General features: G+C 40.0%; 1 protein-coding gene across 1 annotated transcript in view; it reads left to right on the top strand.

The window, feature by feature from the left end:
• The window catches only part of dok4 (docking protein 4), a gene marked incomplete at both ends in the record, with an annotated part of 30,044 nt that extends 20,956 nt beyond the window's left edge, over positions 1-9,088 (top strand). Inside the window, 7 exons of the mRNA XM_080499420.1 lie at positions 2,288-2,395; positions 2,589-2,703; positions 3,512-3,631; positions 4,632-4,821; positions 7,173-7,311; positions 8,046-8,163; positions 8,937-9,088. Of these exons, the coding sequence (XP_080355546.1) occupies positions 2,288-2,395; positions 2,589-2,703; positions 3,512-3,631; positions 4,632-4,821; positions 7,173-7,311; positions 8,046-8,163; positions 8,937-9,088 (942 nt within the window). The remainder of the gene's footprint in view (positions 1-2,287; positions 2,396-2,588; positions 2,704-3,511; positions 3,632-4,631; positions 4,822-7,172; positions 7,312-8,045; positions 8,164-8,936) is intronic.
• Between the last annotated feature and the right edge of the window lie 6,740 nt (positions 9,089-15,828).

Raw genomic sequence — 15,828 nt, 5'->3', positions numbered from 1 at the left:
AGGAGAGGTATGGACGCGTTTCCAGCCTACAGTTACACAAAAGATGACATCTTCTCTGACATCTTATCAAATTATGCCTGAAGTGTGACCGTGTTTAGCATGTTGTTTACAGTCAGGTGACGTCCACAATGGAGGACCCAGTAGTAACGCTAGACCTCTGATGTCATGTGAAAAACCTCAATGGTGTAAAAGCTTAGTTGTATTGACAGTTTTAAAATGATAATAAGTGATTGAAGCAGCATAAAATGTTCTTTTTCAAAGTTGAATAACTTGAGCCAAAAAGGTAAAAATACATATTGTGGCTGCATTTTTATTTTTTTGCAGTTTGCTGATCCAAAAATGGTATAGTGGATGGTGCAGTCATCATATTCATTGCTAAACAACACTATGAAGCATTCTTTGTTGGCCATTATTGCATTACTGACTGCTGCAAACAGGTTAAACCAAATGTAAAAATATAGATGTACAAAGTACGCTGCAAAACAAATTGCATCAAAGTAACTAGATAGCTTTGATCACGTGGGTCTTCAGGTGGGATTTAAAGGTGGTCTGGGACTAAATGTGCCTGGTGATGATCCGCAGACTCTAATCCCGCCTCGGGCACAGTGAGGCTGATGGATGAAGCAGACCTGAGGGTCCGGGTGTGAGTGGTACTGTGGAGGAGGTCTGAAGGGGGGTGGAAGAGAGAGTTTGTGAATGGCTTTGAATATACGGAGCTACACTTTTAAGTCGGTACAGTATTTGATGTGAAATCCATGACGCGCGATGTGATTGGTGTCCTGGTGATGATCTGGGCAGCAGCCCTTGACCCGGGGCGGCTTGTGAATGAGTTTATGGAGGAGACCAAAGAGAAGTGAGTTGGTGGAGTAATCCAGGCGGGGTGTGACTGAGGTGTAGACCTCACAGTTGATAGTGAGAGTAAAATTTGATTGATGTTTCATAGATGAAAGAAGCTGGACCAAATTATCTGAAGTGCCATAACTTGAGGAAATGTTAGATGTACAGTGTTGGAGAATGAAAATTAATTAGCTAAGAGGCGCAGCTCTGATATCAGTTTCCAAACGAGTTTTTGTGTTGACATTGGCACATTTCCATCAAGTTGGCGGAAACATTCACCACTTTTTCCATTTTCGCATATCAAGTCATTTTCATGTGGCGTTGATAAAATGCAGAGAGAGAGCAGCCAGTTCACTGAAAATGGGAGGTAATTTTCAGTCCATTACTCTGGAGGGCGTGAGAAAACACTCATAGAAGAGAGGTTTTTTTTTTTTTAGATTCCTGTCCACATCATTGAATGTTGTGTGGCACAGCCACACTACAGATTTGAAATTGGTGCATGTACCACACTTTGTGTCCATTATGTGCAAATGTGATGTCGTTCAGTTGGGAAAACAGACATGGAAAACATGAGGTCCATTAGAAAGAGTTGAGACTACCGCATAGAGAATGACTGTTGAAATAAGTTTCAATCCAGTGGGACTGTAGTTTGGGCTGAAATCAGATGATTTGAATTTCCACTCACTTGTATTAAAAGTGAGAAACTGAAAAGGTTTTCCAGTTGGGCACCAGTTCACTCTATCAACACTTACATTTAGTTGGTTTGAGAGTCTTCAGACAAACTACTGAACTGCTTATGTCTTTTTCTACTTGGGATTGGCTCCAGCACCCAGCAATCCTGCATAGGATAATAAAACAGTGTAGAAGATGTATGGATGTCCCAATCTGCATGTGCACAGTCAAAAAGTTCGGATATGTCAATATCCTACATATATTGTATATAGTCAATGTCTGTGTTTTGAGCAGTATTTAATTTAGGTTTCTTTGTCTGCTGAGTTAATCTCCTTTATGACTGTTCTACCCCGATCAAGTAAATAAACTGCATTCAAACGCACAAAAACATTTTCCTGCTGGTGTTTTTCAGAACAATTAAATCTGAGATGCTTTTTTTTTTTTTTTTTTTTTAATGATTTCACAATTTTGTTTTGACAAATGAACACAAAGGGCAGCGAGTCTATTTTGGAATTTTTCTCTGTAAAACCCAGTAACTGTCACAACTCGTTCCCTTAGCATAATTCTTGTTCCACCCTCCGTATTTGCAGACTCTGCGACCTGCCACCTTGTCTCTATTTTTGTCTGTGTTTTTTTTTGTCACATTCTCAGATTTCAGTGCATCATGACTGATAATGATGACCTGAGGTACACAAATCCAGAGCTACATATCTGTCTCAGTGCATTGTGTGTTTGATGCACAGTGGTAAAATGATTGGCACACACATCTACTTTACAGATCTACCGGCGTTGCTGGCTCGTTTTCAAGAAGTCGTCGAGCAAAGGACCTCGTCGCCTGGAGAAATACCCAGATGAGAAGGCCGCCTACATTAGAGTCTGTCCCAAAGTAAGTGTAGACGTTATGTAGGTGGGTGCAGGACAGGTATACAGTGTTCATACGGAGAAGAGTGCAGATGGCTCACAAGCATGTTTAGTTTCTCTACTTTCCAGGGACAGAACATTGACTTGCATTAATCTCACACACACTTACTGTCTATGTTTAATAATCTACCCTGATGTGTTGAACCCTTTTCTCCCAGGTGACAGAGATTAGCAACGTCAAGAATATCACGAGGTTGCCGCGGGATACCAAACGACAAGCGGTCGCCATTGTGTTCACTGATGACACTTCACGCACCTTCACCTGTGAATCAGGTAAGATTCATTGTCATTCGGCCAAAGGGAGCTGATAAACACATGAAGCAAACACAAGCTCGCCTCATAGCATGACGGACCAAAGCCGTCTGTCTGTCACTTTTTATAGACCTCCATCTAATATGTCTTTGTATCTCACTATTTCTATGTCTCTCATTGTGCCTGTCTGTCTTTTCTCTGTCTCTGTTTATGTCTGTCTGTCTCCTGTTCCTCCCTCTGTGTCTGTCTCTCACCCTCTCTCTGTATCTGTCTTGTTTCCTGTTGACTTTCTTTCTTTTGCTTCTTTTCTTTCTGTCTGTCTCTCTGTATTTGTCTCTCAATCTTTATCTGCCTGACTCACAAATTGTCCATCTCTGTGACTGTCTGTCTTTCTCTGTCACTCTTTGTGCCTGTCTGTCTCTGACTTACTACTTCGGGTTTGTTTATTCATGATTGTCTTATCATTGTGTCTCACTATCTCTTCATGTCTGTCTGTCTGTTTGTCTGTCTATCTGTCTCTCACTCTTTATCTGAATCTGTCCATCTTTCTTTGCTTACTTTTCCTTCCCTTCTGTCTCACTCACTCTCCCTCTTTTCTGTCTCTCTTTGTGTCTATCTGTTGCTATTTATGTATGCCTTCTAATTTGTCTTTTTGACTCTCCTTATCTTTCTTAATATGTTTGGTTGTCTCTCACTTTTTCTCTGTCTTTGTCTCTGGTCTTGCTCATTTTTCCTTCCTTCTCTCTCTCTCTCTCTCTCTCTCTCTCTCTCTCTCTCTCTCTCTCTCTCTCTCTCTCTCTCTCTCTCTCTCTCTCTCTCCGTCTGTCAGAGCTGGAGGCAGAGGACTGGTTTAAGACGCTGTCAATCGAGTGTCTGGGGACGCGGCTCAATGACATCAGTATGGGCGAGCCCGACCTGCTCGCTGCTGGAGTGCAGTGTGAACACACAGGTACTACACACACACACACACACACACACACACACACACACACACACACACACACACACACACACACACACAAAATCAAAATCAAACACTTAGAGTATGTAGGTCCCGTCTCAGCGGACTGTTTAAGCTTCTGCTATAAACCTGTTGTAACTCTCCATTTAACAGAATCTATAGAGGTGGGAGTTGTTAGAGCTTCCTGTTCGCATTGGGCTTTTTTCTGGGAGAGAAAAACATTAGATGTAAAGACATAAGGTGACTCATACAGCTTTTGTGACAACACAGTGGATTGTTTAAAGCCGTTGACGTTCAACAGCAACTTTTAGAATGTTTTTTTTTTATATTTTCATTTCGTCAAATTGTTTGCCGTTATTCTATCCAGATGTATTTTTCCATCTAAAAATCATATATTTCTCAGAAAAGATGTGTTGTATTGTACCAGTTTAACTCAATCTCAATAGACACTTCTAGTAACTTCTAGTTCTTACAAAAGCTCTTTCTGAGTTGAAATAAAAATATTGCTGCACATTTCATTCACACAAGCTGCTTCTGTAGCAGAGCTGTGTCCACAAGTAATTTCGGCCATCAAGAAACGTCTATGTGCTATAAAAACAACATTAAAATACAATTTGTGCAGTCATGGCACATTGGAATCTTAACACTTGAGGTTCCTGAAGCTGCTTTGAGTTTACTGTTAGGATATAAAGACCAATCTTTACTTCTTATCCTCCATAACACTGAAATCAGCTTGGATTTATTGTAAAGCAGAAATGCTGTGTTCGGGAACTGGCAGTGATGCAGCCCTGGTATTACCTTACTTTACATTTAGCTTCCCCATCTGATCAAGCTTCTCTGAAAGACTGAAGAAAAATGTGCATAAGGAATGACAGCGTCCCAGAAAATGGCATTTACCCAGGCTAAGAGTGTCAGACTCTGGTGCCTGGTCACTGGGGTGAAGTATCTTACTCGAGCGACACATTCCTTTGATTCTTTGTCTCTTCAGAGCGCTTCAACGTGTTCCTGCTCCCCTGTCCCAACCTGGACATCTATGGCGAGTGCATGATGCAGATCACGCATGAAAACATTTACCTGTGGGACATTCACAACCCTCGCACCAAGCTGGTCACCTGGCCTCTGTGTTCGCTCAGGCGCTACGGACGTGACGCCACCAGGTTCACCTTCGAGGCCGGACGGTGAGGGAGATGTCTGAATAAAACATGTCCTCTGATCAAAACCAGTCACATTTAATACCAAGATATAACACACCTTGTCTATTGCAGCAGTGTGTGTGTGTGTGTGTGTGTGTGTGTGTGTGTGTGTGTGTGTGTGTGTGTGTGTGTGTGTGTGTGTGTGTGTGTGTGTGTGTGTGTGTGTGTGTGTGTGTGTGTGTGTGTGTGTGTGTGTGTGTGTGTGTGTGTGTGTGTGTGTCTGTGTGTGTGTGTCTGTGTGTGCGTGCGTGCGTCAATGGTCAATTCAAGGATACCTGTCTCTCATTGGCTGTTTTCAATCAAAGAGATTGATTGAATAGATTAGTCGATGAATCAATGCTGTGCCAGACCTCCTTATCTTGTCCTCTTTGATAACACCTGACCATGACTGGGTCAGCAAGATACATAGTGGTCTGTGGAGGTTTGTGGTTGTGAGAGAATGAGTGTGTAATAGTGTAAGACCAAGTGAGATAGCAAGAGAGCCCCCTGGCTGTTGATATGTAGAATAATCTGTAGTTTATTCAGAGTGTACACTACCTGCACTGTTCAAACATAATGGAAACGTAGTTGAACTCACCTTGTGAACTATTATTGAATTGACAATTAGAAAGTCTTTACAATCCCAAAACCATTGACAGTTTTGATTTTAATAACCCGCCCCTAAAAACAAACGCCCCCCCCCCAGACATTACAAGAAAATCCAAGAGCGTAAACTGATTCTTCATAATTTGGGCTCACTTTAATTTCTTGGATTGCAGAATGAAATCCAGTGTGCCTGTAATAAAACGTGTGTATATGTGATTAAATATATGTGTGTCTGAGGATATTTGAGTGTGCATGCTTATATCCCTGCACACACAGATTAGATTGTGTCTGTAAGTGACTGATGCCAACATCTGTAAACGCACCGCATCCACTGCCAGTGACGACAGTGCAAACCAAACTGTACTCAGTCTGACAGAACCTACAGGTCTAGACTGAGGGAAAACAAAACCTGGAGCTACAAACAAATCTCTGTCCTGTCAGGAGAGAAGCAAAAACCATTTGTAAAAAAAAAGAAAAAAAAGAAAAGAAGAGCCGGCTGAGAGGCCTGAGGTGGACATGAATGCAGAGACATTTACAGTACAGCTCTGCGGAAGAACACACAAATCTCATTGTGCACACACAAAGCCAATTACAATGGGTGAAACTAAATTACACTCACACAAATTAGATTGTGAATACCCCCTTTGGTTATGCACAGACAAATATTGGTATATGTACACACATATTGTATTACAGACACACACCAAACAGTGCACTCAGAACTCTAAACACTTCAACTGAAATCTTACCACATCCTATTATCTTATCCACTCAGATCAGTGTGCACACAAATCTAACACATTTATTTAATCACACATGGATCTGATTACACCACAAAGAAATGTGATGACACATATAGAAATTGAAATTACTCTGCTGCATGGAAATGTAGATGTATGCTATGAATACTTGTTTTCATTTATCTATTGCCTTCAGAGCTTTTTGCATGCAGTTCACAGTATTGTATTGAACCAGAAAAAATAGCTCTGTTTCATATTATGGTCATGTTAATTGTTTCCAAACGGTTGTTTCAAGCTTAAAAGAAGAACTCCTGCACACATTTATATCATCACAAAAATAATTTATTGATTTTGTCATGATCCTTTTTGGCTCTGTGGATGAACAGAACACAAACAAGTCTGTGTGTCTCTAAGTTGGTGTCCAAGTTTTGTATATTCTTATAGATTTACAGCATTTGTGGTATTGTATTTTCATTTACTGCATCTAATATCTATATTTCTTAATGATTAGTTGGAATGCATAGACTTTCATCTGAACTGATTCATAGATATAAAGCATGTATTGATATATTTGTTCATTTTGATTCTTCTGAGCATGTCTGTGTGGAATCTGCATGTGCAGATTTTCTCCATATTTTTCCAGTTCCATTGGCTTATTGGGTCAATTTGCATCTTTTAGTTGCCTTTAGGTATATGTATACTTGTGTAGTTTTTTTGGATGTCTGTGGTTGTCCAGTATCTCACTGAACACGATGTCTGTGTTTATCAGCTTGTGTTCACGGTGGTTTATTGTGAAGTAATCCAATGGTGTCAACACAAAGCCAAATAGAGTTAAGGCTGAAACAAAGTAACACCAAGATTGTGTGGTACTTCTAAATGTCTTAAGCATTTCGTAATCTTTTCTGGAGTCACAGATAACCCAGAGACGAATACCTGAAGATTTTATCCAGACAGTGGAAAGGGCTCATATTTCCGTACCGCTCAGATTCAATAAATCTCTGTTTTGTGTAGGATGTGTGACAGCGGCGAGGGTCTCTACACCTTCCAGACCAGAGAGGGAGAGCATATCTACCAGAGGGTTCACTCCTCTACACTGGCCATCGCTGAGCAGCACAAGAAGGTCCTGCTGGAGATGGAGAAAAACAGCAGGGTGAGACTCGCACTCGCAATTTATGATGGATGTCCTCATGAATTAAAGAAAAATAAAACCCTAATTCCAAATATTTGGGGTCTTATATGTAAAATGTAAACAAACACTAAATGCATTGATTTGTAATTCTCATTAACCCATAATTTATCATGAATAACACATCACACATTTCAATTAAGACACATGACCAATTCATTTTTAAGTAACTGTGGTAACAAACTCGAGAATTGTCAGGACAACCGTAACCTGCCAAAGTAAGTCGTGCTAATTTTAAAAAGAAAAGAAAAAAAATCACCAGTGGAGGAACATTTTACAGGTAATCAACAGTTGAGTCACCTGATATGGTATAAAAAGAGCAGTTTAGACAGGCACAGTCACAGAAGTGAAGAAAGCAAACATAGATTCATCAATCAGAACAGAAAAGTGAAACATTGAGAAAAATGTTCCTCATTAAGACTTCAGAGTTCTGCCATACAAAACATTTACAGATGATTTAATGAATGTTGGGAGCAACAAAGTGAGTGAATGCTGTCTCACAGGACTTTGGCTTTGATTCTGTACATCACTAGAACCTCAGGCGGACGAGGTTTGGCAGCTGGACAGTTGAAGTTCAACTCAGCAGCTCAAATCGCTCCCAGATATATTTTGATGCAGTGTGCTGTCTCCCAGATATCCACATGTTTACCAGTCCGTTCTCAATATCACTCTCACTGAATTCATGATTCTGTTTCCAGTTACTGTCCAAGGGTTCAGAATCTGGCTCCTACCCTTGCACACCAACTGCCATCCTGCCACGTTCTGCATACTGGCACCACATCACTGGAAACCAGAACGGCATGGAGCCAGGCAGTGGTAGGCCAAACACCTGCCTTTAAATGACTTTTTATTGTGCTTGGACCTGATTTTAATTCTTAATGAACTTCTTGGACACACCATTTAGAGGCCAGAGAGCTTCCACTGTGACTCATGTATTTCTTTATTTCCTTCTGAAGTTAAGCTCAACTATTCTTTCAGGCTAAATCAAAACAATCGTCCTGGACCCATTTCAGAGGGAACCAGTGATCACAGGACAGGCTGAGGCTTGGCCTGTTCTATTGCTGTCAAAATTCGATTCACGCATATTTAAAAAAAAAAAAAAAAATCATAATAAGACACTCTAATGGGACACTAGCTATTCTCTTCTGGAGGCTCATACTTTTCTGTCCAGCAGCTTTCGGCCTCTATGGAATAATTTGGCAGTTTAAAGACTGAAGAGACTCTGCAACTTTTCCGCAAATGGGCAATCTATATGGTCGGGGGGCTCCAAAACAGAGGAAATGAAAGTGTCTATTCTAGAATTGTGTAATGAATTATTCCTAATTTAATTCTCAGCCTCCTAATAAATAACAATGACTTTTATGTGGTTTGAGATCAAATTATCCCTTTTACAAGCAATTATTAGCCAAAATGTTATAGTTTACATTTACTGATCAATCCCTTAGTGTGAGCAAAGGCAGAATGATTTGCTCCCGTTGTTCATTGACAAGGTTGTGGGGCTTTTATCAAATGTTCATATATAAACCGACCTGCTCCTGTAAACCTTTCAAACACCTTTTTGTGACGGCAGTTTCCTGCTCTGTTTGCAGGCGACCCTGCAGACGACGAGCTGCTGTCCACCCGCCTGCCTCTGACCCACCACGCCACGCTGCCCCTGGCACACACACACGCACACACACAGTCCCAACCGCACATACACACAAGCTCCCCAACACACTACCCCACCTACCCTGGACAGTGACACACACACACGAGACTTTGAAAAGGAGGCCCGGACACACAAACACACACACATACAGATATATATACACACATTCCCACATGCATGCATGCACACACACTGAACACTCAGACACACACACACACACTCCTTGGATGAGCTGAATAGACCAACATTACACCTCACAGGACGTGTCGTCGGTGCAGCAGACACTGGCCACCTCGAGTGCAGAAAATGACGGCGAGCAGACCGAGCTTCCCCCCAATGACTGCACCTCCCCGCGGTAGACGCGGAGATTAAAGCTGAGGAGCCCGGAGGACTGACGAAAAGCTCTCAGTATGCTTTAAACACACGAGGTTGTCTCGAAGATGTGGTGAAGAGCCATAAAGATTGTAGGGACACTTACATTGTATTCACTTCATATCGCCAGTTTTCTTTCTTAATGTAGATGTTCATAAAAGGCTAAATTAGATCCGACTTTAATAGAGTAGCATTTTGCTTTGTTAGGTACACTCATCAATAGCCTCACAATTTGTAGGTATTTTATCAGAAAAGTTGGAAGACATACAATCTGGGAATGTAAACATTGAATTTTGTACTAGTTGTTCTTGTTGGCTAATTAATGACCAATAATGATCAATTGATATGAAGATACAGGAAAAAACAAAACAAATTAAGACACAAATGTTAACATTGCAAATGAAATAGAAATCATATTTTCCATTCCACCTTTTAATGAGGCCATTCAAGACACTTTCAGCGTGCTTTATGACAAGCTAGATCATAAATGGTGTTTAGCAGCAAATCTATATTGTAAATTAGCTACCTGCCTAGATTGGTGGTTTTTTTTAGTAGGTTATTTATGAAATGCAAATTTTTTCGATCAAATTTCCAGACTTTTTTTATATGAGTGTACAGTAGGACACCCCCTGGTGGACCGGATGTTCAAGGCCGCTGTGGGATTACTGTCGGCAGGCATCGGCGTGCCAGATGAAACACTGTGTGGACCGGAGCGGCACGGAGCCTTAAAGGCACCACACGGACAGAGCTATGACTCCAAACACACCCGGGATTGGCTGTGTAGAAGGCCTCCGATGTGCCGGCTTCAGCTGACACACATGTACTGAGAACAGTTTCATTGTTTGTCCACGTCTGGACCGATGCCTTTGATTTTGATGGAAACTGTTTGCTGAGGTCCCAGACTGAGGAATGAAACTGTGATTGGATTTTTTTTTTCTTTCTTTCTGTGAAGTGGCTCCTGCACTAAAGCGGATCATCAGAGTCAGAGCCTCAGAGTTTCTCTGGGATGCATCTGATTACACTTCCAAGTGTCCACATGCTTATATTGAGCTGTATTTGCACAAACCTGTTATTGTGGTATTATTTATGGGTCAGAAGGGAAATATAAGTTTAGAATTCAACACATACTGATGATACAGTTACAATGAGCCGGCCAACAACTGATATTTCGCATCTTTACATTTGACTCCTTGAGTGTTATATTTTGATTTTATTTGTCATTTCCAATTTTCTGTGTCACTCGAGTGGAAACTCCTGAAACTGCAGAAAATTGCATTTGAGTACCAACATCCACACATTTAGTGAAGAGAAATAAAACACTGGGTGATGATTGTTTTCCACCCTAATAAAGTATATAAAGTTTTCCTGATCTGTGCAGGTTGTCTAGATAAGAGATATCGCTTTCAAAAACCCATCCCATTGGGTGCTTCAGAGGTAATTTCTATTACTATAGTACTCAACATTTTGATTGTCTGAGGAATCCCTTTGGGGCTTGAAGTTCTATGTCACATGTCAGGTGGTGACTTGATGATTGAAGCCAGAGAGTCAGATAATGCACTTCTGTCCAACTGCAATCATGATCACCAATGAACAGAATCAAGCTAACATGGAGTGCTGAGTGGGATTAAATCCAAAATTCAGTTGTATCATCAAAGTTCCGATAATGTTTAGGTGTCTGGTAACTGGTTATCCCTGGTTATTGGACCACAGTTTAGCTCTGATCCCATTTTAAGTCCATCCATTATTTTAGGGGTGGATTAAAGAAACATTATTGCAAGAAACTCAAATCAAGTTTGGTCATTTTAATCACTGAACTGTCTCCTTCAGAAGGTTTGATCATCTTAAACAACATGCGGACTTGATTCATGTGGTTTCTGCTTCACTACATCCGTTCGTTTGGGTGTCGCTCCAGTACGAGTGACTCCGTCTTTCCCTTCCCATCGAATTCCTCCACTCCCATCTGAACCACCCTGCTACTGCCACCCTGGCCTTGGGAACTACCCCCAAAGTTGTTTCATCGTTTATCATTGTTGTCAAAGGAGAGGGGCGAGTCAGAAGACCGTTCTGTCTTTCATCTGGATAGGTTGCCTTTCGCTACATTACTGCCTTTGCCTTCTATTTACACTTCAGCGGGGCATCAAGTCAGCGGTTCAGGACATTAGTGGTAGGAGGAGGGGTGAAGGATCTCTCCTGCTGTGGACAGAAATGGGGTGGGTCATCGTTTGATTTGATCATAAGGGTTTAAGACTGTTCGTGTAAAACTTCGGAAACACCGCCTCCACTCTCACCCACTCCGTTCGCCTCGTATCCGGATTGAGCAACTTATTAATGCTGGAGTCTTTCTATACTTTATGATTTCCGCCTCATTTAAACATGACAGGGCTAAACATTTTGTTGGTTGTTTACATACTGTAAGTTGCTTACTGTGTGTAGATATGTTTGTATGTACTGACAGAGTTTTTTTCACCCTCTCAAGAGTCTTGTACATATTGCTATTTATTTTGTGTGTATGTGTGTGAGAATGAGTGAGTGTGTTCACAAGCCACATTTTTTTTTTTTTTTGCACCTTGTACTGTTGAAGCAGCAGATGGTAGCCAGTCCACTTTGTCAGTGTGGGCACGTCACGTATAAATCTACACCTGAGTGCACACACAAGTACTTGTAGACCCTTCAATCCAGCACCGGACCCTCCCACAACATTTGTCTTTTCTGGCCCTGGATCCATCACTGACCGCCTTTGTGCCATGCTGCTGGGTTTTTTTTTTGTTTTGTTTTTTTGTTTTGTACCGGGAGGAAAATGTTCAGAGGAATATTTCATACAGCTGGATCAGAATGAGCCAAGCTTATCATAAAACGGTTTTGTGTGAGGTAGCTCAACAAACTGAACCAGCATTAGGTTAAAAACAACTCAGAGCTGCAGAAATCTCACCGAGCGAGGCTTTTAAATTTCCATTAACAGCAGAAACATCATTAAAGAAGACAGAGAAGTGCTTTTTAAACAGAATTTAATTATTGTGCATTCAGTAGGACACAAACCTTAGTTAAACTAAGATGTTCGATTGATTTTAAACGGCCGTTCATTCATAGTGTCACAAGATAAATGGAATTCAAAACTCTAATTAAAGACATGAATGTATGAAGATAAATTAGGATTATACAATAGATTACTGAACATTACTATGCCACGGATGTGACAAGTCCTCTCACAGGTTTGCAACAGTCATTTTTTATTCTTTGCAATTTCCAATGATAATGCAATTTATTATAATGATAGTAAAATTACACAGAGCCGAGCATTCAATAAATTATCGCCGCCACCTGTGGATGAATCACTTTTGTTTTTGATGCCTCAGAGTTTGCAGCCACACTTTTATTTGATTTTAATGAAGTTATTTGTCCATGTTTGTCACATCTGTTGTTGAAATGGCTTTAATCGCTCTGACTGTGAGATAAATTTAATTCAAAATCGTTGTTGAAGAAGTGCAAGAATCTGCATAGTGAGAAAGTGATGTGTTCAATAAAATATCCCAAAAATAATTATTTTCAATTATGTTTCTTAACATATTCCACATTTGTCCGTGTTATACATTTGTGATGTCTAATCATGTATCTGGATCATATAAATTTAAAATGGGGAAAACATCCTATTACAAAATTGATTCAAAAATGTTATTACATTATTGTGAAGTTATTACATCACTGGCTCTGTTACACTTAAAATGTCCCAAATCAATGTGTTATGGGCAGTTGTTATAACAGGTGCTCAGTGAAATCAGTTTATCCACCCTTGCTTAAGACAAGCAGCACCCCTGAGGTAGTTTACACATATTCAACCAGGAATTGTACAGACTGATAGGTTGAGCTGATAATGATGATGGGATGAAAGTTTTAATAATGTAAAGTTCCATCCTCCACTTCTATTGAACCTTGAATGTTAACAGAGCCCTGCTGATTATGGGTGCCTGCACCAGTTTGTATTAATCACATTGATTTTAAATGACAGGAAAATGAGTGCTGCCACCAGCATAAATGAAAATGGGGAACCCTTTAAATAATTACTGATTCAACCTTACATTATGAGAGAACAAAATCCTGCAAATACTCCTCGTCTCTTGTGTTGAGCTTGGCTTTCACTGGTGCCCGTCCTGTATGAAACACTCCTCTGGCCTCATAAGCAAAGCCTAAGTGATGAGTTGAAGAGGTGATTGATGGAAGTTTCCCTCCAGCTCGGTGTGAAAGCAGCAGACAGCTGCAGTGTGTGTCTGTGCTTGTAGTGTTTCGACAGTGAGTGAGTCCTCTCTCACCAGTGGCTATGACCTCTTAGCTTTTAAACTAATGACACAATGATGTGCCCCCTCCATTTACACTGTCTTCACTAAGTGCATGTTTTGGAGAAAAAAATAATAAAAAATAAAGTCCATTACTTATTTCTGTTGTGTTGTGATATTATTGCTCTGATTGAGTCCACTTTTATTCTATTTCCACACATATTTCTTTAAAAGCAATAGTCTGATTGATCAACTAGATGAATAATAAATACACAAATAGTAGCAAGACTGGGGCTTGTTGCATTTGAAATGTATTTACCGGACGTTTTCACCTGATTCACTCTGAAGCTCTAATCATTATTCCTTACAGTTGTGTCCTCGAACAGGTATTTTCAATTTCAAAGGAGAGAAAAAAACTATTTCCTTTTGAAAGTTTGACATTAGTGTTGTTTTTTTCCTAACTTATTTTTGTGACAGCATGAAATGCTTTGTAGTTAATCTTCTCAAACTTCACTTGTGTTTCTTGTTGGTTTCCGTGGTGATTCATGCAGTTCAGAACTTTTAGGTACCAGCTGGGAAAGTTCAGTTCCCACTTTGGAGTGTCCCAATGACAACATGAAGGTTAGCAAAAGTTACCCTTAAAAACAAACAGATAAAAATATATTTATAAAGTTGATATAAGTGTAAATCTTCTCTGTACAATTATGAATAATGCCATTGTTGTAACTTATTTTACTCTCTCAGTACATCTTCATCATTAAGAAATATTATTTTAATGTACATTTGTTTGTTTTTGTGTTGTCACATCACTCCTAGCTTTCCCAAACATTCCACTTCCTCTTTGGGAAAGTCCCAGATTGACGGCATACTGATGTTTTTATCTCTCATTGGGAAGTGGGAAGTTTCCCTGTTAACAGTTGGTGTTAATATTGTAACGTTTAGCTGTAAAATGTGCAAGTTCATGGAAAGGTCTGATTCATTATAGCAACATTAGTCTGGATTGAGGTGAGCCAGCATTCCACACAAATGTCTAACTGTGAGAAAAACAAGTGCGCGCACACACACACACACACACACACTCACTCATATTACTTTACAGTGCATACTATGGGGTCACTTGTAACAATTTCCCTCCTTGTCTTCCAGAGTAAAGCTTAACTTCTTTGTGTTGCTATGAAAACTCTACCACATCTAACACGTTAATACAATGTTAAAATGTTCCTCCTCCATACATACAAGGTAAAGTATTGAAATTAAAGTTATTTTTGAAGATAAAGCTGCATTCATGACTGTTTATATGCAACGAATGGATAAAATTGCCATTTTTATGTGTATAAGGCCCCTAAGATCAAACTTTTTATTATTTTTTTTGTTCTTTTTCCCATCAGTGCAAAGCTTTTCGTGTCTTTCAGCTCATTATTTTGCTTTACAGCTCCCAACGTAATGATTTTAGAGAAATCTCACCACTCCCACAAGCTCCCAAGACTTCTTTATTGCCAAATAAAGTGGTGAACATTTTTTATTTATTTGCCAGTGGAGACCAAACGTGAGCAGAAAGTGGAGTGAATATCTGATTTCAACATTACTCTGCCATTGAAGGGTAATATTAGTTTCTGGGATAGAAAATACATTGGATTGAATTTAAGCTATTGTTCCTCCTTTGACTGTAATAAAACTGCTATGTATGACCAAAAGCTCAAAAGGGCTGTTTGAAGAGGGAGTTGGTGCCCATATTAGAAACATTTTGATCTAAAGTTTACTTTCAAACAGCACTTTATTGGGACCACCACTTCTGACCCACCTTTGAGTTCTGGGAAGTTCTCATGATGACATGATCCATCACTTAATTTCTTAACATGTCTCCACCTCCATTCAACCACATTTCATAAGTGTCGTGTTAATTTGTGGCTGTATATTTTGTGAAATGTATCCTGATCCTACTGGCTGTACGCTGCGGCTGTGATAAGAAGAACAACACTGAGACAGACCGAGGCATTTAGAGCATGATTGATGGTTGAGAACCACTAAGCTGATCTTCCTGGCTGCATGCTGCCCCACCACTGTGTACAATAATTGCATCAAAGGCATCAGCTTTAGAAGTGACGGTAGTAATGTTACTAAACAGTTTAAGAATGTGCCCCTGAAGAAAAACCATTGACAAATGATGTATTGATCGGTATAAACATATAGAAT

Source organism: Blennius ocellaris, assembly GCF_963422515.1.
Source record: "Blennius ocellaris genome assembly, chromosome: 1".
NCBI classification, from domain to species: Eukaryota; Metazoa; Chordata; class Actinopteri; order Blenniiformes; family Blenniidae; genus Blennius; species Blennius ocellaris.
The sequence above is the reverse complement of the archived record's forward strand: the minus strand, read 5'-3'. Positions and strand labels throughout refer to the sequence as shown.